We start from the raw sequence: 27,252 nt of genomic DNA on the forward strand, positions 1-27,252 counted from the left end.
TATAATTACCATCAAGGCTTAATAAATTCCAAATGGAAAGTCACAGCTGCATCAGACTTCCTATGTCTCTCTACAGACCAGTCCTGATCACATTGTCATGTTCAATTGATGACATCATGTTATCCCTGCCCATTTCCAACAGGAAGTCACCTGTTTTTCTGCTCTATGTCTTACGTTTACTGTACTATTTAAATGGATTTAATCCTGTGCAAACTCACTTAAAATGATAATATGATGAACTCTGTCAATGCTCGCTGCTGGCTGAACCGTGTGGGAATGGCCAAATGGTGAGTATCAATCTCTAGCCATATTCATACAATTGTCTTTAAATCACACAAGGATGATCCGATTGGCACCAAACTCGATATGTAAGACCTTTGTTCACCTCTAGAGAGCCCAACAGTATTGAAATGTAATTTGACTCCATTGCGCCCCCTAAGTTAATTCATCAGCAATATCTCCTCGCCACATCGACCGATCTGCTCCAGATTTTTTGTGAGTCATCAGGGAGCGCTGCTTCTGCGGTGGCGAGCGGGCGGCGGTGCTGGAAACTGCACGAGAGCTTCTGCGGTGGCTGGAGGGCGGCAGTGCCGGAACCCCCGTGGTGGCCAATAGGCCAGAGCGGCGCTTGGCTGCAAGGGCTGCTTGAGGCTGCTCGCAGCTTTAATTTGACTTTTTTTTGTTCTCTTTTCTTTTTCCCTTCCACTCTAAGATGTAAAGTGGAAAATCATTTCTTGAAGTTGCACTGTGTATTTGCTCAAGCAACCTATTTAGTTTAACAATATGAAACCTTGTTAAACTATGGCTTAACAATGTTGAACTAATACAAAATAGTTCTTATGAATATTCTTTGTTATTTCCATGAAAAAAAACCTGAACTGACATATTAATGTGCAATTAATTAAATAAGGTCGGGGGGGGGAAGTTATGTAGAGAACAGATCTCTCTACTTTTTCCACTTTTCCACCTTTTCATTCCTTTATGCATGAATCCCTAAAAACATTTTGGTAGCATTAAGAATGTATTCCCAGAAATGAGAGTCTTTTAATCTAAGCGTTTCTGTAGGATTACAACAACACAAATTGACAGCTGAGTTAAAAAACATGTAAGTTAAAAGGCCAAAGGCGAGAAGATGTCACATGTGCTGGTCGTAATTTTTCATCTCTCAGCGGGGAGGCTTTTAACAATGACTTTTGAACCTCTGCCTGTTTTGCTACTTCACAAGCAACGTTTCAGGACGCCATTTGTGTGACGTTGATCCTAACCTTGCTGGGGCCGGGGGCCGGCGGGTTTCCAGGAGAGTGGAGGGTCGGGATGACTGGTGCAGCCAGCGGGGTTTGCGCCGGCGTGCTGGGCTCGCTGCTGCTCATCTCGCCGGCCGATGCTGACGCCGAGCCGGACGCGGCCCCCTTCCCTCCGCCGCCCGCAGGTCGGCTGGGTTGCTGGGGGAACAGAGGTCAATACATAAACGACACACATGAATATATAAAACAAAAATGACTTTGAAAAAAAAACATCAGTACATCTATATGAACCTGGTACAAAGGATTCTAGTGTTGTAGGTCTCTGAAGGCTTGACTGCTTTCAGAGGCTTGAAAGCAGTCATTAATCATCATTTAAAACCATGATTAAAATGGTTTTAATCATTTACGTTTAAGAGACCTGGTCAGTATTCATGCATTTTTTAGTACAAGAGAAACATATTATAATGTGATTTCTTTGGTTTTAGGCAGAAAAAATCTCTATTTAAAATATATTTTTAACTGTGGAGAGCATTGATTCATGTAGATTCATTTCATTGGTTACTGACACAAAATATGATCAGAACCAGGAAATAACTGAAGCATAAACACAATACTGATTCATCTTTATAAAAAGCTGTTAGCATCAATATGCTTATTAAACTAAAGATGCACCAAGTTTGTGATTGGAATCAGCTGATGTTTTTAGCTTGACTGATCAGTGAATGCATGTTACACACACTCAGGTTGTGATCCCAACACTCTTTGGTGCGGATGCTGACTCAGTATTGGTGAGGTGTTAAAGTAATGTCAAAAGAAGCAGAGAAATGTAAGAAGCAAGGAACTGTACAATTGCTTCTTGTAATTGTAACAGTGCATGAGAAAAAAAGAGAGAGCAAGATTTTCACCAGATAACAGGAAGGCTGAAAGGTCTGCAGTAAAATTGCTCTGTTTTCTTCTTTTTGAGCTTTCAATCTTATATTTTTATCTGTTGGAAACCTCTTGGAAAACTCAGAACTCAAATATAGACGAAGACTGCTGTTTTAGTAATGCTAACTGTGCTAACCATAGCAATTGCTAAGGGCTGTTTCCAAAGAGGCTATACTTATACCTACTACATTTAACACAAATCTAATGCCTTAAATGTAATTCTGCAACTGAAAAATAATTATGTTAAAATTTTGAATTGCTGTCTTCTTTCTGTATGTCATTATAGTGTAATTTATAAAAATGTAAATAAACTACTTTTATGGTTAGAAATAATGTCCATAAAGTACACAGAGCTGCATGAAGTAAAACCAACAATCAGCCACATAAATAATGATGTCTGAGAGGGCTTGGAGGGTTGACGGTGTTGAAGACTTGAGCTCACCTTGGGCCTTCTGGCCGTGGTCTGAGAAGCACAGGGAGGAGAAAGTAAAGGAAGCAGCGGAAGGTCAAGGGGCAGGAGAAGAAGGGATAGGAAGAAGGGAGGAAACAAACAGCCAGGGTTAGAGATTTAAGGCAAAATTCATTGTAATTGGGGAATCACAGAAAAAAAAAGGAAAAAAGGGTGGATGATAGCGATATGACCGATCTGTAGTGGAATATTTTCTACTTCTCTGATAGTAAAATTTCCTCCCGTCCATCTTATTGACTATTCTTTTAATAACAGCTCTTAGCTGGTCTGTTGTACTTCATGTCTTCCACCCACATGACCAAAACCACAGGAACAACAACGCACTGTGACTGGTACGGCTACTTCGACATCAATGCCCACTTTGTGTCTCCATCCATCTCATCTGAGCCTGGATCTTTTGTTCTACGTACACAATGCAGACAGGCTAAGATAATAGCTTGTTATCCCGATACATCACTTGTCGAGACTGAGACGCCACACAAGACGGACCGAAGGGGAACGCAGAGAAATCTGAAGAAACCCCACAGCAAACCAGTCACTTTTCAGCCAAAAACGCTTCCTGAAACCCAGAATGTCGAGCAAACAATAGTGATATTTTGCCAGCAATGGGTCTTAAATCGCTGCAGAGAAATTTTAGCCTGCTCTGCTTTGCTGAATTGCTGTGATTTGGCCACTTTGGAGTATGTTTGATCCTATGACGGTGAGCCGATGGTTCACTGTCAGTTACAGCAAGTTAGCAAATACTATTTATTATATTACTATTATATTACGATATAAGCGTTTCATATCAATAATTGTCAATATAAATAATTATTGATTAGTTTTTTGTTTTAATACCTGAAATACTGTCAAACTGGTGACATAACTTTTCCTGTTTTATCCACAGTTTTCACTCCATGCCATTGTTTTTCATTTATTATTTTCAAGCATTTATGAAGCAAGGTGGTGAAAGCTGGGCAGAAAAATTTTAAAAAAAATAAAAAAGGGTGCAAATACTTTTATGATACTGTAAGTCTAAATTGATCATTGCAATCTACAGTACATTTTTCTTATGTACACAGGGTTTCCCTCAGTGTATTATAAGCCTGGGGGGCCCCCAGGCTAAGCATTACTTATTTATTTAAGTCTTTTTAAAATGTTTGTATGTTTTAAGGCTTTATAGTTGGTGTTCAGGTAGTAATCTTCCAATCTTTTAATAACACAGAATTATCAAGTGATATTTTCAAATTTCCTGTCAACTTTAAACATTTTTTAACTCAAAAACCGCTGGATGAACGACTGCCCTGGCACCCAACCACTGGGCTTAGCAAGTTTCCTGAGGGAAACCTTGCTACATTTCTCCTCTTTTAATATAACAGAATCACATGCACAGACATTATGGAGTTCCTCTGCTTTTATCTTCTACTTTTTATTTCCACCTTTTTTTTGGCCTTCTGCACACCCACCCCCAACTCTGCTTATAGCTTTAGGCATCATTATCGCTTCGGCTCCTTATCGCTCCTTATTGGATTAGTGGGATCGTTCAGATGAACCGAGCCTGAGTAATCTAAACAGCTGCAGCCAATAGCCAGTGAGAGCTACCAATCTAAAGCCACCACTACATTATCAGGACAAGCACAGAAATATGATTTAAAAACACATTGTGTGCTGCTTAATAAGATGGAAAAAAACGAAATAAAAAGTTTTCATTGCAGGCTAAATGCAACACAATAATTTTAAAGATGTAGACACATGCTTGAACACAAAAAACATGTACTAAACAATAAGAACACAGCAGGAAGACTCTCCAATGTCACTGAAAAAAGGGAGAAAACTTCAAAGCATGATCTTTGTAAAATTATAGTATGACGGCAACAACGACAGCAAAGGCGACATCCCTACAGAAAAAAAAGAGGATTATAGGAAGTTCTGTACCTTCCGGGTTGTAGGAGTCTGTCTCATCATATTTGTAGGAGGACAACACACACACACACACACAAGAGACAGTCACCAAGAAACACGCACAGAGGAAGGAGATAAAATAGGTAAAGATCTACGGAGAAAAAGAGTTCAGGACAGACAGGCTGGAAGCCGAACAATCAGGACAGGCAGCGGCTCAGGCTGGGAAGCTGCAGTGGAGCAAACGGCCGTGACGATTTTATTCCCAGGCTCCCCCCCTCCCCGCCTCGGTCCATCCCTTCCTCCCCGCTGTCGTCCTCCTTTATGTCCTCTTTCTTGGTTTCTCTCATAATCCGTTAGCCGGAGCCCTCGGTCGATGCCTCCTCTGTGCTCTCACCACCGCTGTCGCCCCGGCTACACAAGAGATGCTTCTGCCTCCCTTAACCTACCGCTCCCCTCTCTCCCCCCCCGGACTGTGATTTGTCAGCCCGGACCGATGCCGCGCGCCTGCATTACATCACTGTGTACCCTCCCTGCCTCCTCGCTGCTCACCCACTCATCACCACCCCGACCAGAGACAGACAGACAGGGAGGGAGGGATGGGTGAGGCAGCAACTGGGGACAGACAGAGGCTGAGAGACAGAGGAGGGCGGCGCCGTGAATGGAAGTGTTGAGGTGGGGTGCGAGGGTGGGGGGGATAAAAATGAGCAGCAATGCTGATGCAAACCTCTCGTCTCCTAGCAACACTGGTAGGCCCTCCAATGGGATTATTAAAACAAGGTTCACAAAAACCACAGGGGATTGTTGGATGGGGCGGAGGGGGGGTTATACCTGATGTGCTTCATGGAGTCACTCCTGATTATTATTCATTCATTTCTTCAAGTCATTTCTGAATCTTCCTTAGATGATATATTTGAATATCATATTTGAAAAAAAGGGGCAATAAATCAACCTGTTGCTGGTAACAGAGAGTCTTGACAGGTGGTAAAATAAAAAAGGTCTATCCACCTAAAGGTTCTAGCCAAATTGGGTGCAAGTTGGTTAATGCCCTCCCCCATGGAGAAGGGACTATAGTGCGTTGACTAAATGCTGTACCACTCAGTTGAAATGAGGCAAAACTGTATTTAAAGGCCACAAGTGATGTACATTCTTGTGGCAGTATTGCATAGTATTGAATTTGTATATTTTCCTGATATTGTGCGTCCCTAATTTGATCTAAGCCGTTCCATTGTAGTTTTGTCAGTAGGTTCTGATTCTTTGTCCAACTGGAAGGTGAACCAGTGCCACAGTCTCAAGTCTTTCTCAGTCTCTAACAGGTTTTCTTCCAGCATTGCCCTTTATTTAGAACCATGCATCTATACATAGTATATATAACCAGCTTTTCTATCTCAGTTAAGGTTAAGCAGCATAAGAGTTTCTGACAGTGTTTGTAACGTATTTGATTTGTGTTGCTCTATTCCATAAACTCCCAATAAGGTATGTTGAGTTATGTGGCTGTAAATGTGGTGAAAGGTGAAAAGAGGCTGGTCACCCATACCTATTAGCCCTACTTTCACCCCAGAACGCGAAACGATTGTGGTAAAACAAGGTTGCAGTGTAGTATCAATAATCTAAATGGTCATTTGAATCCTTAACAGAAAAAGCGAGTTGAGTAACTACCACGATATCTCCCTCAGCTCCACTAATCTCCTCCTCTCGGACAACATCTCAGCAGGAAGTTAGAGAGCAGTAAGAGGATTAATTTGGGGCCGATACCCTGATTAACTGCAAGCTTTGAACCTAAAGCACTGTCATAGAAAAAAAAACCCAACTCTGTTTATGTGTATCATAGCAGAGCAGTCGAGGGAAATCTGTTCGGTTTAAATATTTAACGTCTTTCTCTGTAAGCCATTTGCTTTCTCTCCACTCTGCGAGTCAGGAGATGCTCTCAGAGTGATGGAGTGAGAGGCTAGAGAGCAGAAAGGAACGATGAGCTCAGATGCAGATGTATCAGGTTCCTGCCTTCCCAGGAAAGAAAAGCTATATTGCCCCGGGGTCACTTGGTGCAAGACAGATAGGGGATAAAATTACCACCATGGAAGCATTAGCAACACTTTACCAAACACCCTCAGCTGGTATGGGGTGTGCATGTCCACAAGATACACGTCTCCTTCCCTCATCTGTAAAAAGAATGCATACGTCCAGCACTGCCTTGTGTGTTTCTGAAATGTCAGCTTTCCTCAGATTGAACAGTGGAGGTTCGTCGTTGGACCACGGTAAAGTTCAGCCTCCTGGATGCTGGAAATGATCGAATACAGCAGGCCGACAGGAAATCTATGCTCTGCAGGTCTCTGCAGGCGGGAGGGCGTCTCATTTCACCTCGGTCACACTCTGACATTTTCCGTTCGCTACGACGGAGGAGCGTCCGCGCGTAGGAGTCAGAGGATGACGGTTAACGAGCCACAGTGGATCTCATGGTGAGTCCAGAAAAAAAATAAATAAAGATGTAAACAGATTTTTAAAACTGCAAAGTATATTAAAGTAAATATTTCCAGCCTGTTATTTCTGGATCTGTCATTGTATTGAAGATATACATATCCTGATGGAGGACAAAAAAAAGCTGATCAGTGACTTTCCTCTTTGCGCCTGCTGCAGGACAATTTGTTCACATATGCAGCAAACGTCTCTAATTAGCCTCTTGCAGCACCAATATCCACTGAACTGTCCACTTTCTAAAAGACTAAGCAACGATGCAGAACTGAATTGTTTCTGGTTCAGAAAATTTGCTACCATTGATTTTAAGTTTGTTTCTTTTTCTACAAAGAAACCAATAATACCACTGATACATATGAACTCGGAGAGGATTCTGAAACTACCTCCAGCTCCTGATGCTACAGAAATCCTCATTTTAAAAAATCTGTCAACTGCATGAATGAAACAAAATAATAAAATAATAAAAATCCCACTATGTAGTCAGATAAGATGTTTGTTAAAGGGGCAGAGTTATGTGTCTTCTAGGCATTTAATAACACTTTATAGCTTTATTAAGTAAATATGTTAACTTCAGTTGTTGTAAAAATATTGTATATATGAAACATGACTTAAATTACAGTTCATAATTTAACACCTTGAATTAATTTAACTTCCTGAAACTCCACCTTCAGGAAGTAATCACAACAAGGCCCCTTTATTAACCCTTTAACTACCTTTTTACCATGTGCATCATGCTGTGAGGCAGATTAAAGGATATGAATACTGTATTTTGAACTTAACTTCATAATAATAATAATAATAATATTAATTAATTATTATTATCTTAATTTTTTTTTTTAAGAAAATAGATTTTCTAGTCTAGTAATGTCTTCCAGTTTACAGATCATACGCAAAAAGTGAACTTAGCAAAAAATTTTCTATTCACCATGAATGAAAATATGCAAAAATAGTCTGTGAAAACTGTACTAATTTAAAATCAGATCTATACTACAAGGTCTGAAAATATTAAAAGTGTCTATCGAAAATAAAGTATTCTTTATTTTTTTTTCATCACACGTAAATATGCACAAGAAGCAGAGCGTAGAGACGGAGCAAACATGGCGGACGGAGTTGAATGAATGCAGAGTGAGCCGGTGAGGTGGAGTGAACGGTTCAGGTGAAGACAGACTCTCTTATACAAACGCAGAGCGCCTCGCTACAAACAGCGGGGGGCGGCGGAGCGGTGAGCTGCGAGGAATCATGGGAATGATGCAGCGGCAAGGCCATTCAGAGCCACGGATACCACGGCGACAGCGGCCATTATCATCACCAGAACACTGCAACAGTACCGAGTTTAGGGAAACATGCTGCACCTTTTTGGGCTTCAGTCCTCGCTGCGTGGTCCAAGGAGGGAGAGGAGGGAGTGGGGGGATGGAGGTTAAAGGTCAAGAGAAAGACAGCGGCATGCAGGGGTTGACGGGAATTTGGGTGACTTTTGGTCATCTTTGGAGAACCGTAGACAGATTTACAAGTCGTTTAGTTGGTTTATTTTCTAACGAGTTGCACATGTAGCGTCTGATAAGAGTATTAACATTTATTAAACTTTATTACGTTTCATCATAATCACAAATTTCGATGTGTTTTATTTGGATTTTACGTGAACGACCAACACAGAGTAGAGGATGAAAGCAAAGAGAAACAACAAGACTTTCTGCAAAAATAAACAAAATGTTACCAAGTATTTTTGGTATAGTTTCTAGTGCAAATATCTTACTTCATTTGAAATAAGACAAGATGAACATCGAAGTTACTTTTCAGCAAGATATAGGAGTTTGTTTTGAGTCAATAATTCCTTAATATGAGTTTTTAAAAAAAAGTACTCGTTTCATTGGCAGGTTGTTTTACTTATAACATGGGGAAAATGTCTTGTTTTCAGCAAAATAATCTGCCAATGGAACTAGACTTGTATCAAAATGATGTCTTTAAAACCCGACTTTGCAACTCATAATTATTACTTTAAAACTCAATTATGACTAAAACTCAGAATTATGAATTTAAACCCCATAATTATGACTCAAAAACTCAAAGTTGCGACTTTAAATTCAAGTCATAATTTATGACTTTAAAACTCAAAATTCTGAACTTAAAACCTGTAATTGGACTGTTGTTTATCTTTCATGGCAGAAATGGGCTTCTGTAGAAAAGCACACCCTGTGCCTCATGTTTACTGTGTCCACTGCGTTTCTTGTGACAAAAGGAACTTTTTTAGCTTTGCTTGAGCATTTAAACTCTTTTTACTCCATTTGCATATACACTGCCTGGCCAAAAAAAACGTCGCCACCAAAAAATGGTCACACTCTCTAATATTTTGTTGGACCGCCTTTAGCTTTGATTACAGCCTGCATTCGCTGTGGCATTGTTTCAATAAGCTTCTGCAGTGTCACAAGATTTATTTCCATCCAGTGTTGCATTAATCTTTCACCAAGATCTTGTATTGATGATGGGAGAGTCTGACCACTGCGCAAAGCCTTCTCCAGCACATCCCAAAGATTCTCAATGGGGTTAAGGTCTGGACTCTGTGGTGGCCAATCCATGTGTGAAAAAGATGTCTCATGCTCCCTGAACCACTCTTTCACAATGTGAGCCCCATGAATCCTGGCATTGTCATCTTGGAATATGCCTGTTCCATTTGGGAAGACAAAATCCATTGATGGAATAACCTGGTCATTCAGTATATTCAGGTAGTCAGCTGACCTCATTCTTTGACCCTCTTCCATTCCTCCAGAGTCCAATCTTTATGCTCCCTAGCAAACTGAAGCCTTTTTTTCTGGTTAGCCTTACTGATTAGAGGTTTTCTTACGGCTACACAGCTGTTCAATCCCAACCCCTTGAGTTCCCTTCGCATTGTGCGTGTGGAAATGCTTTTGCGTTCACAATTAAACATACTCCTGAGTTCTGCTGTTGTTTTTCTTCGATTTGATTTGAAACGTTTAAGTAATCGCCGATCGCGATCATTCAGGATTTTTTTCCGACCACATTTCTTCCTGGAAGACGATGGTTCCCCACCATCCTTCCAGTTTTTAATGATGCGTTGGACAGTTCTTAACCCAATTCTAGTAGTTTCTGCAATCTCCTTAGATGTTTTCTCTGCTTGATGCATGCCAATGATTTGACCCTTCTTAAACAGACTAACGTCTTTTCCACAACCACAGGATGTGTCTTTTGCCATGGTTGTTTAAGAAATGAGGAGTTACTCATTGCATCAGCTGGGGTTAAATAACTTGTTGCCAGCTGAAAGATAATCGCCTATGCAGTACTTATCCAATAGGAGGCTTGTACCTATTTGCTTAGTTAAATCCAGGTGGCGACTTTTTTTTTGGCCAGGCAGTGTATAATCGCAGCAAAACAGTATTCACTTATGATGTGAGACTGCTGAAGGCAATTGTTTCCACTGAACGGTACTTAACAGTAGGAAAAGGAACTGAAAATTGGAAAACTCTGCCTAACTTTTCTTCCCCTTCACAGTCATGTGCTGCTTTGTGTCGGTCTGTCATTTGAAATCCTGATAAAAGACGCTGTGGTTTGAGGTTTTAAAACGACAAAATTGAGTATAAAAGTTTTTGCAAGGCAGAGTAAAAACAGAAAACAAAAATGTGGTAAATACCACAAATGTTTTTGTAGCATTACTTCAGTTGCTACTTAAAGATATGAAAGTTTCACCTCTTTTCAGGGAACTTTCATGAGATTTCTGAAAGACTAAGGTAAGCAGTAAAACAGTTTGAGCTGAAAATCTCACATAAACTACATGCGAATAAATCATACACTATAAACACGCTAATCTAAATCCCGTTAAGCATCAGATGTGATTTAATTTAAAGGAAATACCGCCCCCTGCTGGACCAAACATTAGACTCTGGATTCTGGAGCAAAGAAGCTAAACTGCATTGCTGGTTTCAGATGTTTTCTGAAGTTTTTGAGTTTTTGCATGAATGCGAAGCAGGTTAAACTGCCAGTTATCAGATCAATGCTGAAGCATGCTGAAAATTAATTTATTTTATAGTAAACAGAAACACAACGTTACTTTTAGTGTTTTGTCTACTGGACACAACTTATACCAGTGTGGATGACATTTGACCTACCAGTTTGGCAGACTTGGACGTCTCCAGGATCTCTGCAGAGATAAAACAAAGAAACAAAGACATATAGTCAAATATCGTTATAATACAACTCTGCTTTACAAGTTGTAAAGTTTAGAGACACATCCTGTCATAAAGACTATAAAGTGAATACAATATGTTATCTTTTGAACAGATTGTGACCACATTACACTGCACTGCCATCTACAGATGAAGCACTTCTATTAAACTTCCCATATACTGACCTTTTCCCTTTTATTAAATTTTAGAAATGGATCTTTTAAGCAACATGTTAGAGATATTATTTTTTTTATCGCAGGAAGCTGTTTTCGGCAAACATACTAATATTTATTAAGATTAGTCTTATAAAGTATTTATTAGAAAGCCATAATTAGTTTTTTCTGATCATTTTGAAGATATGAAACACTCAAGAAGCACAAGTACTGTGTCATGTGTCGTTTTTCTCTTCATACCTAACCCACGGTGGCCTACAGGTGTAAACGAAACAAAAAGCACAAACACAAAAAGAACGAATGCAACTAAAACAAAAAATTATGCAATCACAGAAAAAAATGTTGCATCAAAAGGAAACAAAACCAAAAGGCAAAATGGCGCAAACAGCAAAAACAACAGCAACAATGCTGCAAACTCAACCCACAAAAAGCTCCGGACCACTAGGGGGAGTCGGCCACCAAAATAAGTGACCAGACCCTCTGTGAAAATGGGATGTCATTATTTAAAGAGATGTGGAAAAGAGAATGAAAAGGTGCATTACTGTTCTGAAACATTCATTTGTACCACTCTCCATTAACCTGATAAATGGCAGACTAGCGGGGCCCGGACAGAGTAACAGGAGGTCCAGACGATGACCAACAGCAGCATGCAGAGGATGTATTGTATGTGAGTGGAAATGGTACTGCCTATCTGATATTTGTGCTTTTATGTATTTCTGTTTTTATGTATTTATTTATTTTTATTGTTGTATTGCAGTTTTTGCCCCTGCTTCCAAGAGAAATTTATTATCTTATCTTATGTCTGTTTCTAATACGCATTCTTTTACAATATTATAGAACAGCAGTGTATTGACGCAGGTAATATTGCCTACTCCAGACTCCCCCTAGTGGCCCAGAGGACGGCTGTTTGGTGGGATGAGTTTGCAGCATTTCATGCTTGTTGCTGTTTTTACTATTTTGCTTAATTTGAATTGTTTTGACTTTGTGAAGCCCTTTGTAATCTATATGTGTGTTAAAGATGAAACAGAAATAACATTTTAGTTACGTTTAGTATTAGTAATTTTTTTCTCCCTTTTTCCACCTCCTGTCGTTGCAGAATTTTGCCCGCAGTTGCAGCATCTTTCTTTAGAATGTTTTTTTTCTGTTGATTCTTTTGCGTGGGTTTTTCTATTTTCTGTGTTTGTAAAATTTTTCCTTTGCATGGTTTTTCCTGCTGTTTGTTTATTTATTTATTTATTTTGAGTTAGTGTTTTGGGGGTTTCAAGCAGTGTCAAATTTAAGCGCATTTTTGCCATTTTTGCATTCCGTCGACCACTTTACCAACCAGTCTCTGGAAACACTAAATGCAAATTCTGCCGGGAACTCTACGAACGTGTTCGACTTGCTTCACACATGCGAGCAGTGTTGTATAGTAACGAAGTAAAAATACTTCACTACTTTACTTAAGTATATTTTGGAGTACTTCATACTTTCCTCGAGTATTAAAATTTTTGATGACTTTCACTTTTACTTCACTATATTTCCGAACTTAATCGCATACTTTTACTCCGATACATTTTCAATGTGTGGTTTAGTTACTCGTTACAAAAAAGCGAGAGAGAGAAACGCAAGTGTTTTGACCCCACCTACTGATTGACTGCAACAAAGTCCGTAGCCTGCTTGCCTGGTCTTGTTCATCACCACCAATAGGATACACCTGTTTCGCTTCTCCCATTAAACACAAAGCAAGTCTCGCAATCAGCAGCAGCCACATGGAGGAGGAGACGGAGACCACAACGACTGCAACTACGTCGGACACGGTTCCAGGGGAACCACCAGCTGGTGATGAGAGCCCATGGCCTTATTTAAACACAATACACTCTTTCGTGGGTGTTAAAGATTCGTCGTACCGCATGCAGTTTATGTTATTCCTGCCCGAAGATGTGGAAATTCTATCTTACAAAAACTCCCCGTCCAACTTGAAGAAACACATCGAGGTAACGTCTTATGAAATGGTTATAATCCTCCTGTTTCAGTAACTATAGCTTGGTCGCTAGGCACTATTGAGAAATCTTGAGCATAACGTTACCTGTATAAATGAACTTTGTTTGACATTGTTTCAGTTCCACACGTGGTGTATTTAGCTTAGGCCTAATGTTGACTGTAGCAGGCTACCTAGACTCCTCTGTTCAAGGGGGACAGAAGCCATAGCGATAGCAATTTAGACTAAATTTAACGAATATAGGAAAGGCATGGAAGCTCAAAACCACAAACCTTTAACATGTGCTACTCTTTAAAACTGGAACAATTTATTAGCAGGTTTAATTTTGCCTGCACTTGGTTGTGTACATTATTTTAAGTGTATTTGACAAGTTTACCAAAATATAAAAAAAGTCATTCAAACTGCATTTGCTTTGTTTTACTTTTTACTTGTACTTTTCATTACATTACTTGAGTACATCCATTTTTACAGTAATTTCCATACTTAAGTACAAGAAGTTTCAGATACTTTAAGACTTTAACTCAAGTAACATTTCAGTCAGTGACTTGGACTTTTACCAAAGTCGTATTTTGGAGAGGTACTTATACTTTTACTTGACTCTGAGATTTCAGTACTTTATACAACACTGCATGCGAGCGCTCACCTCGTTTGGGGACCCTGCCGGTGGTTGGCTCGGGGGTCTCCGGGGAGGTGTCAGCGCCGTCGTCAACCAGCTGGATCTGAAACAGAGACAGAGAGCGGGAATGAGTCAGTCATGTCTGAAAAAAACAAAAACAAACAAAAAACACAGACTTCCACCTCCAGCCCGCTTTACAACGAGGCGGACCAATCCAACACCCTCATCAACCTCATGTTTCACCGATACAAAACAACAGAAGACTTTTTATAATTCATGAAAGGCCTTTAAAATATTTAGCTCAACTGTTAACTACTGCAGGTATTTAGGATGGGCTCTGAAAACACGATGGAAATTGGTGGAGTCATTCGGAGATAAAGACAAACCAACCAGATCTGCATTTTTTAATCGCAGCCTTGCATTATTATGCGATGACAAGAAGACACATGTAAAACATGCTGAGCCACACATACCAATAAACTTGTGTTCAAGGGGAAGAAGAAGCCCTGAACATGTCAAACAGCCGAGCTGCCTGGAGAGGAATTCAGTCAACTAGATGAGGCACACGGCTTTTTCTGACTGTGGAGAAAGCTGTGTGTTTAAATGCAAAAGTGGTTTAAACTTAAACCACTTTGTGTTGGGCAGAAGTTTGTTTACATTTTAGACATTGAAGCTTCAACAGAAAGCAGAAGATACGGATGTTGGCGATAGAGATGTGATCAATATCGATAAATTGAATGTTGAAAATTTCGATGAACTCCGATCCAGAACCACACAGCATTTTGGGAGACGTGGGCAGAGGAAAGGCTTTAGCAGTTCAACTTCTCACGGCCAGCTAAGCAAGGTTGGCGCCGTCAGCTAACTGTGGGAATGTGGCTGTTCTTATTTTATTTTTTTTTTTTGCCAGTTGTTTGTTGATTCTTGCGTTGTGTGTGAATTTTGAGACAGTTATTTTTTGTTTTTGGGCATGTGCACCGACTGATGGCACCCTTTGAATTTCGTTGTCCTTGTGACAATGACAATAAAGATTTATCTTATCTTATCTCTATCTTAACTAACTCACTCACTCTTTGGTTGCCTAGCAACAACTTGTTGAGTTACTTGCGCAGCAGCAGCAGTTTCAGGTTTCGTCACCTTTCCTCAAAACTGGCTAAAAATTAAAAGCAACCGCATTGAGTGGAAACTGTGGAAAAAGGAGGAGCAGTCATGCCGCCAGTCTGGCTGTATTTCAGATATTTAAAACTAATTACTAATCAATAATTATTGATACAGACTGATATGTTTTATATGTTTATATGTCACCCAGCCCTACTCTAATAGTTTGGGTATTTTGGTTAAAACCTGGACATAGCTAGGTATTCCAATAGGACAATGATTGCAAAGACACAAACAAGTTTTAAAATGGAAAAAAGAGACTAACATTCACCTTCTAGAGTGGCTTTTGCTTTAAACCTATTTAAAAAATCAGCGGTGCTTAAACATGGCGTCAAAATGCAAAAAAACAGCTTATTTAAATATTATTTAGCAATTTTGACAAGAGGAGTGGCTGAATATAAAGCAAGGGTTATGACAGAACTTTATTAATGTGTGTTTTTTTGTAGAAGAAACCTCCACTGAAACGCCCCACGAATCAGTGGAGGTGTATGTATATATTTGAGCCCTTTACATAAACTTTAGAGATAAAATATGCCATAAACTCAAATAAAAACAAACCTGCAGCAATGGAGAACAGGGTCTTACTGCAGGGGGAAATGTTCCCACCCACAGTAAGAGCCTGAAAATGAACCTAAACCATCCAAACATAACACCAGGTGTAGGTGGGAAGGAACAGCCCCGCTCCGGGACACAGGAGAATTTCTGCGGCACATCTTCTATATATTTTCAACTCCACACAAAGATGCTTCGAAGAGTGGTTTTGTTTTCCTGCATTACCTGAGACTGCCTGACGAAAATGCCGTAGTTCTCCTGGCAGGTGAAGTAGCGCTTGCCCTGCACCGTGCCGTCGTTCTTGCCCTTGGGTTCGTCCAGGATGACGCCCACCCACTTCCCGGAGGCGAACAGCGTGTTCCCGATGTAGGCCACCGTGCCGCGCTGCCCCTTGCCGATCACCTCCACCAGGGAGCCCACCTTGGCGGGCCGCCCGCCCCCGTCAGAGCTCATCCTGCTGCTGCCGCTGCTGATGGTCTGGGTGGGACAGGGGACAAGCAACATGCTTAGCTCACATAAACGCAACACGGATGGTGACTGAAAACAACTTACGACTTCCTTTTGTGCTCCAAAAACTTCACAAATTCAGTTTTTTTCCCTGACTTTTCAGCTTTCTGCTCACCTTAGTTTTGAATGTAATCTATTTCTGTTACTTTCAGCTGTTTTCTCTTGTCCTTTTAGGCTGTGTTGTTAAATTTACATCCCTGATTATGAATAGTTGTAAAAAATAAATTTAATAAAAGCTGTTGAAAAGGAAGTGATTCTGCTTTGATGTTTTATTTAGAACACCAAAAATAGATCATGTGTTGCAGCAAAGAGACAGCAGATAAAAGCTGATATTAAAAATACAAGAAGAAGAACTACACTTACAGTTCATTCAAATATAAAGTAAACCAGGGCTGCAACTAACGAGCAATCAATTCATCTATTTGTCAGATTATTGTAAAAAAATAAATAAATCTGCACATTCTGCAGATTTTTCATTTAGCAACTTTAAAAAAACTTTTATATAAAAAAATTTAAAAAATCTTTTTGCCTAAATTGCAATATCACAGCATTCCTTTAGTGAAATTGAACCAAGTGAAGCTAAAACTACGGCGCTTGAGATTTGAGCAAGGGTCCAGCAATAAAATACAACAGCTATTTTTTAAGATATCTTAACATTTCAAACATGCTTACACATTTCTGTACAATAAATGACCAGTTTTGATACATGTAGTGTTTTTTGCTTGTATACGGTATATTGTTGAGTTTGGTCAAATCTGAGAGGAGACAGAAAAAAACAAAAGAAAAAACAAAACAAAACAGGAATGCACTGATGTGAAAATTTGGGCCGATACCAATAATAATATTGCCGTTATAGCCAATATTTACCCATATATATGTTCCCCTACAATGTTGACAAAGTGAAAAAAATGACCACTTCTTCTCTGCTTTAGTAAAGCACGCCACAATCCGGTGCTGAACTACCATTACTGTCACACAAGCAAATAAATATCAGATAGATACCGATATGCTAATGCCGATATATCGTGCATCAGTAGCAAAATTTTATACTTTTACTTTAACCCTCTCAGATGTCTGGGTGAAAAAAAAGTCAAACAGCATCCTTGTCCTGATCCTGCATTTTTTGTTTTTAAGGAAAAGAAAAATCCTGCTGAGTCTTCTTAATGCAGAGCTTGTACATGGAGAGGAAAACACACATTGAAACAAACCTATCCTTGCTTTCACCAGTTTTAGAACGTAATAATGCTGCAAAACCCAATTAACAGTGCGATGTCCAAGAACTGACGGTGAGTCAGCAGAATGGCACACACAGGAGAAGATTTTATTACTCTCCAAAGGAACATGACCGGACTCTCCTTGAGCTTCCTGTAAACACACACCGTCCGTGTAGCCTGTTTGATTTAAAAGTTAAACCAGCTAGAAAACCTACATATGAAGCAACTCATAACAAACAGCAGCAGCATAAAGGTCAAACTAATTTGTCCAATCCATGTTGAGATTCTATAGGCTAACTCTCCTGAAACTTCTTTCAGTAGTTGATCACATCTTAAAATTATATACCATGTATCAAGTCACTCATTCTCAAGTATCGTAAAACTATATGCTGTTTATATGAAGCCTCTTTCTGATCAAAAGGGGCCTTTCCAAAACTTACACAGGCTGAAAAATCAAGCTAACATTCAGAGCAGTAACATGCTAATAGTTAGCCGTGACATGTTAACTATATTTCCAAGCTACATTGGCCATTAGCAGCAACACACTGTTCTTGCTAATACCAACAGCACCAACAACATGCTAGCCGATATAGCTAGCATGTCAACAGCTAGCCATATTGTCCATTAACAGCTGTGGGTAATGGTTGATATAGCTAGCTGCTATTGCTGCTAATGGCTGACAAAGCTAGCAAATGGCTGAGATGGTCATGTAATGCTCCAATCACATGGAAGTTAAGAGGGGAAATAAAACTGAAAACTTGACATTGCCATCTCAAAATGGTAGATAGAAAAGAGAAAGAATAAATTTTAATGATAGAAATTAGTCTAGTAAAATCACTTTAAGGTCTCAGATGGAAACAAACTTTGCTGGATGATAAATGGTGGCAAAAGTTATTGCAATAAACAATGCATACACTCTCAAAACAACAATATTAGGTAATACAGCGGTTATGGCAAAATAATGCAAGAATACATTCTCAATAAACTTTAATTTCTCAGAAAAACGATAAATCATGCAAGAGGAAATTATTGAGCTCTTTTTAATTTCTAATGCGATCGATTGATTTATTGTTTATTGCAATAGGCCTATTCACTGTAACTGGAACCACAAAGAGGAGGTAGCTGGAAAAGTATTTGTCAAACTATTTTAACCCATCGAAAGGCTAAAAAAGGGAAGAAATTAGTTGAGCTTAAGTTTTGGGTGAGATGCTAAACCCAGAAGGAGCAGCAGGGATGAAGAAAAAGCAAGAAAAGAGTCAGCACTGCAATTCCATTTTTACAGACGCGGTGCAGCCCTATAATCTCAAATATGAACTACATCAACTGCTTACATAAAAGCAAGCATTACTAAACCATAAGCCAGTAAATAATTTAAACTCAGCATACAAATGCATATTTTAACTGGTTATATCCAATAACGAGCCTCTACATCACAGTTAAGAACTTGGAGATCTGACTAATAGTTGCAGTGAAACCACATCAGAAAGTTTCAGTTCGTAATGGTAGAGAATGAAAAATGATACACAACACTAGGCGCCACTTTTAAAGGTTCATGCGGAATACCTAGAGGATATTTGTGCTTAAAAAGTGTTCATTTAAGTTGACAGTCAGTAATTAGTTCTATAGTTTCGACCTGACAGCCACGTGCTGGAGGAAGAGTTGAATTATTTAGTGCCACTATACTCTTACAATGCAACCTCACACTGAATGCAAGCCTAAAATAAAATTAGAAGAACAAAACTTCTACATGAATCGTATGCCATGTCCATTTTATTACGCTACACAGAATTTATTTATATTAGAAAAAACTGTATTTGAAACAAATAGACCTAGTACCTACTAGGGGTTGTCTTGATCCCATGTGGATATCGGAAATGGTTCCGATATCAGCCAAAAAACGAGTATTGGATTATATTGACCTGCATCCAAAATCTAAAAAGGGAAGCACTCTGATCCAGGATTTAGTCCGTTCCAGGATTTAATCTGACCCCACATTTCTATCGCTATCATCCCGCAAGCACATCCATTGGTTAAAGAGGCAGCATTACATGTTTTCCAGGCTCAAAGTATCAGTTTGTAGCATAATCAACTAGCTCTGTCACTTTGAGTTGTTATAAAAAAGTGCTGTATACATCAAACATGACATTTAAGAAATTTTACTTCCTAATTTAATGCCTTGAAATTGGGCCTCTGTCTCTTTAAAAACGCCTGCTCTTTCTGGAACTCCGCCTTCAGGAAGTCGTCACAGCATTGCTCCTCTATTAACCCTTTAAAAACATTTTTATCCGCGTAAAAACGCTGGACCTGAGAAGTAGCTCCTATAATGAGCTCAGCAGGTCCTCAGTTCCACCAGGTGTTTGCTAATTGTTGCTGGCTAGTCTTAAGGAGCTGCGAGGCGGAGTCCAGGGAGAGAGCACCTCTGTGAGGTGGAAGCTTAAAAACTGCAGCTGTGAGGAGGAGCTGCATCTCAAAGGCGGAGCTAAGTCCCCCAGGTGTTTTGCACAGCTGATTGGTTGCCATGGAGATTCAAGAATTTCTCAAACATGCATGTAAGGCAACACTCCAAGTGTGTTTTTGATGAGAGAACAATATCACAACATAATGAAAAGCTCAAAAAAGTCGACTTTACATAATATTACCCCATAATGGGTCAGTTGTTCTCATACTTATTGTGGTTTGACTAATATCACTGGATCCAACATTTTCGAACACTCCACACTACAAAATAAGTAACAAAGGTTTGTTTGTTTGATTTGTGCTGATATCGCATCAGTTTGATATCTGTATCGTACCGGAATTGAAAAAGTTGTATCGGGACACCCCTGATATTTACTCTGCTTTCTGATCTGAAGGACGTAAAGATAGCTTACTTAATTTTTTTTTAGGAAATTTCTGAGTTGAAGCACTGATGTCATCCCTCCTTGTGACAGGGAAGCCAGCCTGACTCAGAGACGGATGACCGACAGGAAGTCTCCCTGGAATCTTGGATTTTGTGGTTTGTTTGTTTTTTTTATCAAAACTCATAAAAAAAAATTTTTTAAATTATCTTTTAACCCAAATAAATGCCTATGTCATATACTGACAGAGAGTTGAGTCATAACAAAAGCAACAATGTTGAACCCCGGAGGGGCATCTCAGCCAAACAAAGAGGCGACAACTGATGCTGGAGAGCGGCACGGCTGAAATGGATTAGAAGCCCCCCGTTCTACTGAAAGCAGGGGATGACACAGTGAAAACAGACAACTTCAATATTCAGCCCCGCACTCACCCGGGTGTATGTGCTTCTTCTGGTCTGTGACATGTTTACCGGTCGCTGAGCGTCCCCCCCAAAAAACTGACTGTCTTCACTGAAGGAGTGGGATAAAAATTAAGGAGAGCATCGGCTAGACGGAAGGTGGTGGTAGTAGTGGGGAGAGAGAGAGAGGAGGGGGATTCAGATTCAGATTCAGAGATGCTGCTGGAGCATCTCTCCCTCTCTCTCTCTTTTCTGTTCTGTCTTCTCGCAAGGATCCCACCTTCCCTCACCGCATCCCAGGAAGCAGGAAGTTTCCGAGCCGATCCACCCCTCAGATGATTTAAATGGCCAAGCCAAGAAAACGGGGGCAGAAAAAAAAGAAGAACTCAAAGCAGCCAGGCTTGGTTCGGCTGTGAACGCATCAGCTGAGCGGCTTGCACTGCACTGTCGGTGTCTGCACTGGCTTCTGCAGGAGGGAGGGCGGCGTAGGCCCCGACAGAGTCGCTGGGTCCTAAAGTCTGCACTTTTGTTGTTTAAAAAATTTTTTAATAAAATTATTTATATTGATAATTTTGTCAGATTAAAACCTTAAACCCTAAACTTTAACACCTCCTAATACAAGAAAAAGAAAAAAATGACTCCGGCCCTCCAGACTTGCAGCAGCAGCAATTTAGCAAACACTTGGTCTGCTGTGCTCATTATATGAACATCATGGAGAAACACTGTTGTGACAACGTTTTGTAGGCGGAGTGTCGTGAAGAGTAGGAGCTTCTTAAAGCGACAGAGGACAATTTCAAGGCATCGGATACAGCAGTGACCCCGCCTTCGATCCTTAGGTCATGACATCAATACTGATTTTGTTCCCATCAACTTCGACTGAAACTTCCCTGTAATTACCCTGTAAATAACCCATCCCCACAGCATGATGCTGCCAATGCTGTTTTTCTCAGTTAGCATAGCGAGTTTGGGGTGACGAACATAGTTAGCTTTCCACCACACGTAGCATTTTGCATGCAGGCTAAAGACTAACAGAACGTACTATGTTTCTCTTTTATAAGTTGGAAAGTTTTCAAACAGCATGAATTCCTTCACTTTAATGGATCACCAGATAAAAATAATTTAATAAAATACATAGAAGTAAGGTTTAAATATGACAAAATGTGGAAAAAAAAAACCTCACGGGGTAAGAATAATTTTGTTCAGAACCGTGCGTATTAGGGCGGCAACTGTCAAAGTAAAAATTTGATCCTAAATTTTTTAAGATCTCATTTAATTCCAGTTAATGTAAAAAACAAACTATAATGTAATTTTTACTTTTTTCTCCACTGCATCAATAAATATCAGTTATTTCAAAATATGAGTCAATGAAGTCTCTATATGCTGTTTAGTTATATAAATCGTAGTTCTTTCAGTGTGTGGCGTCCTGAAGAAGCTTATTTCAAAGAGGAGCCATTTTTAGAGCAACACTTGTTTGTGGCGCTATGAATTCTATGTCACAGTTACCTAAAAAAGAAGTAATATATAGTTTTTTAAAAATCATTTTTAGCATTATCACAATAGTACTAAAAAATAGAGAGACTGCACTCATGCTAGCATAAAACAGACCAATAAAGAACTTCCTACTAGGACATTTACCAAAGTTATGGCTGTCCAACAAAAAGAAATCCTCGGGCGTACCGTGGTGGCGTAGTGGTTAGCGCGACCCGTATTTGGAGGCCTTGAGTCCTCGACGTGGCCGTCGCGGGTTCGACTCCCGGACCCGACGATATTTGCCGCATGTCTTCCCCCCTCTCCTTCCCTGTTTCCTGTCAGCCCACTGTCATGTAAGGGACACTACAGCCCACAAAAGACCCCCTGGAGGGGTAAAAAAAAGAAATCCTCAATGCAGGAAAAAAACAGTGCATCATATCTCTGTTTTCCCTGCATTGCAGTCTTCATCAAACCACTGCTAAAATTCGATTTCCTTTCTTTGCTAGCATAAGCAACAACAACAAAAATCAACACAGTTGAAATACTGGCAGCAGGCATTTCTGAGCTTGTTTGATCTGATTCTGTTTCAGTGTTCACTGAGCATCCAGGTGAGGCTTTGTACTGTTGCTCACTGCAAGCAGATTTCATTCAGACCAAGCCTGGTGATATTGTGGCCCATCACAGAGCCAGGATTAACTCCCTTTTATAAGCACCCCCAAAGGCTGGAGCTTTTTTTTCTTCTTTTTTTTAACTCAAATGCCCTCTTTGTGCTTTGTTGTCATCTTTTTTGCTGTGGAAGCAAATGGTGTGAGCTAATCGCTAAGTGTCAGCCACTGAGAACCATAGGGAAAGAAAAAAAAAGTGCATACTGACTAAAAAAGGCTTAGTGTTGGATTCTACGTCAACGGGGCGTTCAGGGACACGAAGCAAACCCCTGCAGTCTCTTTGCACCCCTTTCATGCAAATTGGCAAAAGGCAGAACCAAAACATAGGGGGGGACGCTCCTTCTCTGCCGGAAGCGGGGATGAGGACGCGTCCTTGTCTCCCACAGAGGGAGACGGTCGGTGGACAGCTTAAGACAAAGATCTGCTTCCTTATGGGAGATAAGGGCAGAGAGAGAGAGAGAGAGAGAGAGGAAAAGACAGCTCTGCAAAACTCCACTTCTCACCTCCACCAAGCCTGATGAGCAGGAACAGAGGTGACTTTAAGGGGAAACATTATGACCAGTCCGTCTGCTGGGCGGCCAGGAACACATGAGCGGCAACCGTCAAGGTAAAAATTAAGACAACTAGAATAATGAGCTTTATCTGAATAATAGGAAATTTGTATGTGTGAAACATTTAAAAAAGAACAGTAGCAGCAATATATTTAAACAGGCTGCTGGCTGATTTCATCACTATGATGACGTGTCTGCGCTCAAGACTGATGACAACAATGGACTTCACTTTGAAAAAGGCTTTTTTTTGCAAAAATATTTCAATATCAGTGACAAACGTTCAAACCTTACCAATGATTCTCAATTGGATTTAGGCTTGAACTTTGACTGGGCCATTCCGTGTCTAACCATTATTGTAAAAAGTAATGTTAATGCCTTATTGATGTGTGCAAAGGATGTAATGTAATATTTGTTCATCATTGCGATCAAAGTGACAGAAATGAAAACTTTACATGTAATATTTTCAGACTGTTTTTGAGTGAATACAGTGGCCTGTTAAAGTATTCACACCCCTTCAAATCTTCCTCATTGTGTCACATTATGACCACAAACATAAATATATAAATCATTTTAATTTTAATGAAAGACCAACACAGAGTGGCATACAATTGTGAAGTGGGAAGAAAATTATGCATGATTTTTTAACAAAGAAACTGAAAAGTGTGGTGTGAAATTTTCTTTCTACTTCACAATTTATTTTACCACTTTGTGTTGGTCTTTCACATTAAATAGATATTAATATCTATTTAGATATTAAATAGAATAAATTAAATTAAAGGGCTATTACGCCCTTTAATTGGTTGTAACGTGATAAAATATGGAAATGTTCGAGGGGTGTGAATACTTTTTCAAGCTGCTGTCAATGCCCAAATGTCCCAGTGACAAAACGTGAAAAGTTACAAGAGAGTGTCGGAAGTAAGGAGGTGAGTAAAATATGGATCTATAGCAAATATCGCTATATTGTTATAAGAATTTTGTCATTGCACGTTTTTCTAGTATAGTGCAATGCTAAACTAATGCACTCTATTGTAGCTAGTTAGTATTTTTTGCATGGAGGTCAAAAATATTAGTCTGATCTGACCAGTCCAGTTCTATCTATTGAAACCTTTAAGTGGGGCATAAATATGTTAATAATTTCGATTTATTTTGAGGGCAATTCAGCAGTTTTACTGCAGTCATTTTGGACTAGAATTTAAACATAAAAAGTCATTTCTTTAAAAACAGCTAATCTTAGAAATGTAATCTAAAAAAGGCTGATTTTACTCTCTCTCTTTGCAATTTCATTCATTTTCAATCGTTCATTTTGCTTTTTATCTCCATTGACAGGTAATTATCAAGATTATCTCACAGCTACTTTGTCCAACTGCTTGATTTATTAAATTTGAATTTGTGTTACACGTCGTTTATTTTGTATTCATTAGAATACAACTTTAATAAGTATATACTTTAGTTCTTTTTGATACGGAGTGCAGTGCCATATAAAAACCTTTTAGTAGCCGCACAGTCTTTAATTGCTGTAATTAAACCTGTAACTTAATGCCATCTAGAGTATTTGGGTGAAAACTGACCGTGTCTTACATCAAACTGGTGATTTTTGAGTGGCTCCGTACAAATGAGGAGTTAAAACAGCAAAATATAAATAAATAATGTGAAGTAGATTCAATAATCGCTGTTATTTCTGATTAAACCCAACCATACGTGTGGCAGCCCATTGACAACATGTTCAAGCTCAATACTAACAGGAAGCAGGAAACTCGTTTTATTAGATATTAAATAGAATAAATGAAATTAAAGGGCAATTACGCTGAATTATTGTTAGATTCAGACGTGCCTGTTTACAGACGCGTTAAATTTATAAATCCATTGAATCGCTACGTGTTTTTACCATTTTAACTAGCAATTACAATTAAAATATTTGCATATTTACATATTAGAATGGACATAAAACCGTGCCGTTTTATCAGCGTTCATCGCTGCTGTCAGCTGTCAGTGAGGCACTCCCTGAGCAGCTGCTAGCAGCAGAAGCTGTTAGCATGCACCGGCTGACTCACTGAAATAAAACCCGTTTAACTCCACTTGTAACATTATTTTATTATCATGTATAAATTATTGTTTTGTTTATTCATTTTACACCGACGCGTCAGCACTCAGAGTGACAGCTGCTCGCTGAGTCTTACCCGCTTGCGTCAAAAAATCCGGCTTGTCTTCAGCTCCGCGTCCCTGAAGAGCTACATCCATCTATGGTTGTCTGACCGGACGGATCCGTCCTGCGGCGTCCGAGTTGATGCCTGACTCGGCCGGCCTCAGAGGAGCAGAGGAGCCCGGTGACATGTTCAACACCAAAACTCGGTGTTGCCCATTTAGGCAGAAAATATAAACAGACAATATTTTATGTAATATTTTTAACATATTGTCACCTTCCTAATTTTTACTTTTATTTATTTCTTTTTTTGGCCAAAGGCAATTTTGAAAAAGAAAGAAAAATGAATAAGTCACTTCGAAAATGACTTATTTTAAGGCGATTATATGGTACTTATTTTGAATATTTCAAGTAGCCTTATTATTCTCTCTGCTACTTTTATCCCACTTAAATCTTTCAGATTATCAGAGATTTTAATATTAGACAACAAAAAAATAAAAATTAAATAAAGTGAACAAAAAGTCAGTTTTCACATTACATATTTTCTCATTGAAAAAAAAAAGCTATCCAAAGCAACCTGGTCATCTGGAAACTAAACCTACGTTTAGTTATTAAACTAGTTTTAGTTACTAGGTTTAATTAGGTTTTTTTTCTATATCTGGTGGTGATTCCTAAGTTGCGATGAAGGAATTGTATTTTCGTTTCTATGCAGAACTATTTTCATTTAACCACTCAAAGATTTTCCAAGCACAGTTATTACACCACATCTCAATCTAACTCAAGTTTGGACTTTGACTAGGCCATTGCACACAAATTATTTTGCTTTTATGAGCAAATGTACCTTTGCGAATGTTTCTCAGGTTATATTTCCTGTTACATCCCTTTCTCTATGGGATGTAACAGGATATGACATCAGTACTCGGAAATAAAACCCCCAGTCAGCCTTGGCAGATGGCTGTTTGGTTCTGCTGGATTTTTCTTTTCGTTTCCTTAGAGAATTTTTTTAGCAATAAACTTAATTTGATTGCATTTTTTTACAACTAGGATCAATTTGATGTTTGTAATTGATTCAGAATCTATCGGTTCTATTTGAATGTTTGTAATTGACTCAGAATCTATGGGTATAACTGGACTGAATTAACTTCTTGGTTTTGACATTTGCTATCAGTAATTTGAATTAAATTGAATATTTCTGGTTAACTATTGTAAAGTCCTCTTCACCCTCTGAAAGGTGAAGGCAAATTTATCAAAATAAAACACGGTGATAAAGGTTCTTCTGCAAATTTACACCATTCATTTTACTGAAAATGACTTAATTATCGCTCAAACATTAATCAAAACGTAATCCTGGTTATTCTTATTTTAACATGGATTTAGGCATCCAACTCAAGCTACATTTGTCCCTTTTCCTCCGTAAATATCTCATTAAGATGAGAAGTATCAAAATCATAACTCCCATTTGCTGATGGGTGAAATACACCTGATCCAGGGAAGAAAACCAACCTCTTACATTTACATAAAGAACAAAGTACATAAGACATTTTTACACCTGGACACATTGAAAAATTAACGAGAGCACAGCCTGGATTACCTAAAAATGGCTGAAATGGTTGTAAAGAAAGTAAGCAGTTATTAAATAAATAATAAAATAATTATCATACCTCTCAGATATTATAGTTCAATGGCATAGGTGTCCAGATTAAGCTTTTTCACTTACGATACGATACCAATATTGTTTTGAGTATTGGCCGATACCAACATTCACCAGATATGATATCAGAACGTATCGGCCATACTTTTATTACTTATTTTGTAGTGTGGAATGGTA

At 39.1% G+C, this 27,252-nt stretch overlaps 2 protein-coding genes across 10 annotated transcripts in view; both read right to left on the reverse strand.

The window, feature by feature from the left end:
- The window catches only part of dctn1b (dynactin 1b), a 54,688-nt gene extending 29,096 nt beyond the window's left edge, over positions 1–25,592 (reverse strand). For 2 of the 9 annotated variants that reach the window (XM_032546489.1, XM_032546488.1), the window contains exons 1-8: positions 20,632–21,036; positions 15,868–16,119; positions 13,963–14,038; positions 11,109–11,140; positions 8,319–8,363; positions 4,555–4,572; positions 2,614–2,634; positions 1,266–1,442 (exon numbers count right to left, since the gene is read on the reverse strand). In XM_032546489.1, coding sequence (XP_032402380.1) covers positions 1,266–1,442; positions 2,614–2,634; positions 4,555–4,572; positions 8,319–8,363; positions 11,109–11,140; positions 13,963–14,038; positions 15,868–16,119; positions 20,632–20,664 — 654 coding nt within the window. In that variant the 5' untranslated portion in view covers positions 20,665–21,036. Of the gene's footprint in view, positions 1–1,265; positions 1,443–2,613; positions 2,635–4,554; positions 4,573–8,318; positions 8,364–11,108; positions 11,141–13,962; positions 14,039–15,867; positions 16,120–20,631; positions 21,038–25,461 lie in introns of those variants that run through there. The other 7 variants (XM_032546493.1, XM_032546490.1, XM_032546497.1 and 4 more) reach the window with 7 other exon arrangements.
- Positions 1–27,252, reverse strand: part of LOC116708618 (MAP/microtubule affinity-regulating kinase 3-like) — a gene marked incomplete at its 5' end in the record, with an annotated part of 485,947 nt that overhangs the window by 165,040 nt on the left and 293,655 nt on the right. The gene's annotated exons all lie outside the window — the stretch shown is intronic.

This window comes from Xiphophorus hellerii, chromosome 19 (genome assembly GCF_003331165.1).
Source record: "Xiphophorus hellerii strain 12219 chromosome 19, Xiphophorus_hellerii-4.1, whole genome shotgun sequence".
Classification (NCBI taxonomy): Eukaryota; Metazoa; Chordata; class Actinopteri; order Cyprinodontiformes; family Poeciliidae; genus Xiphophorus; species Xiphophorus hellerii.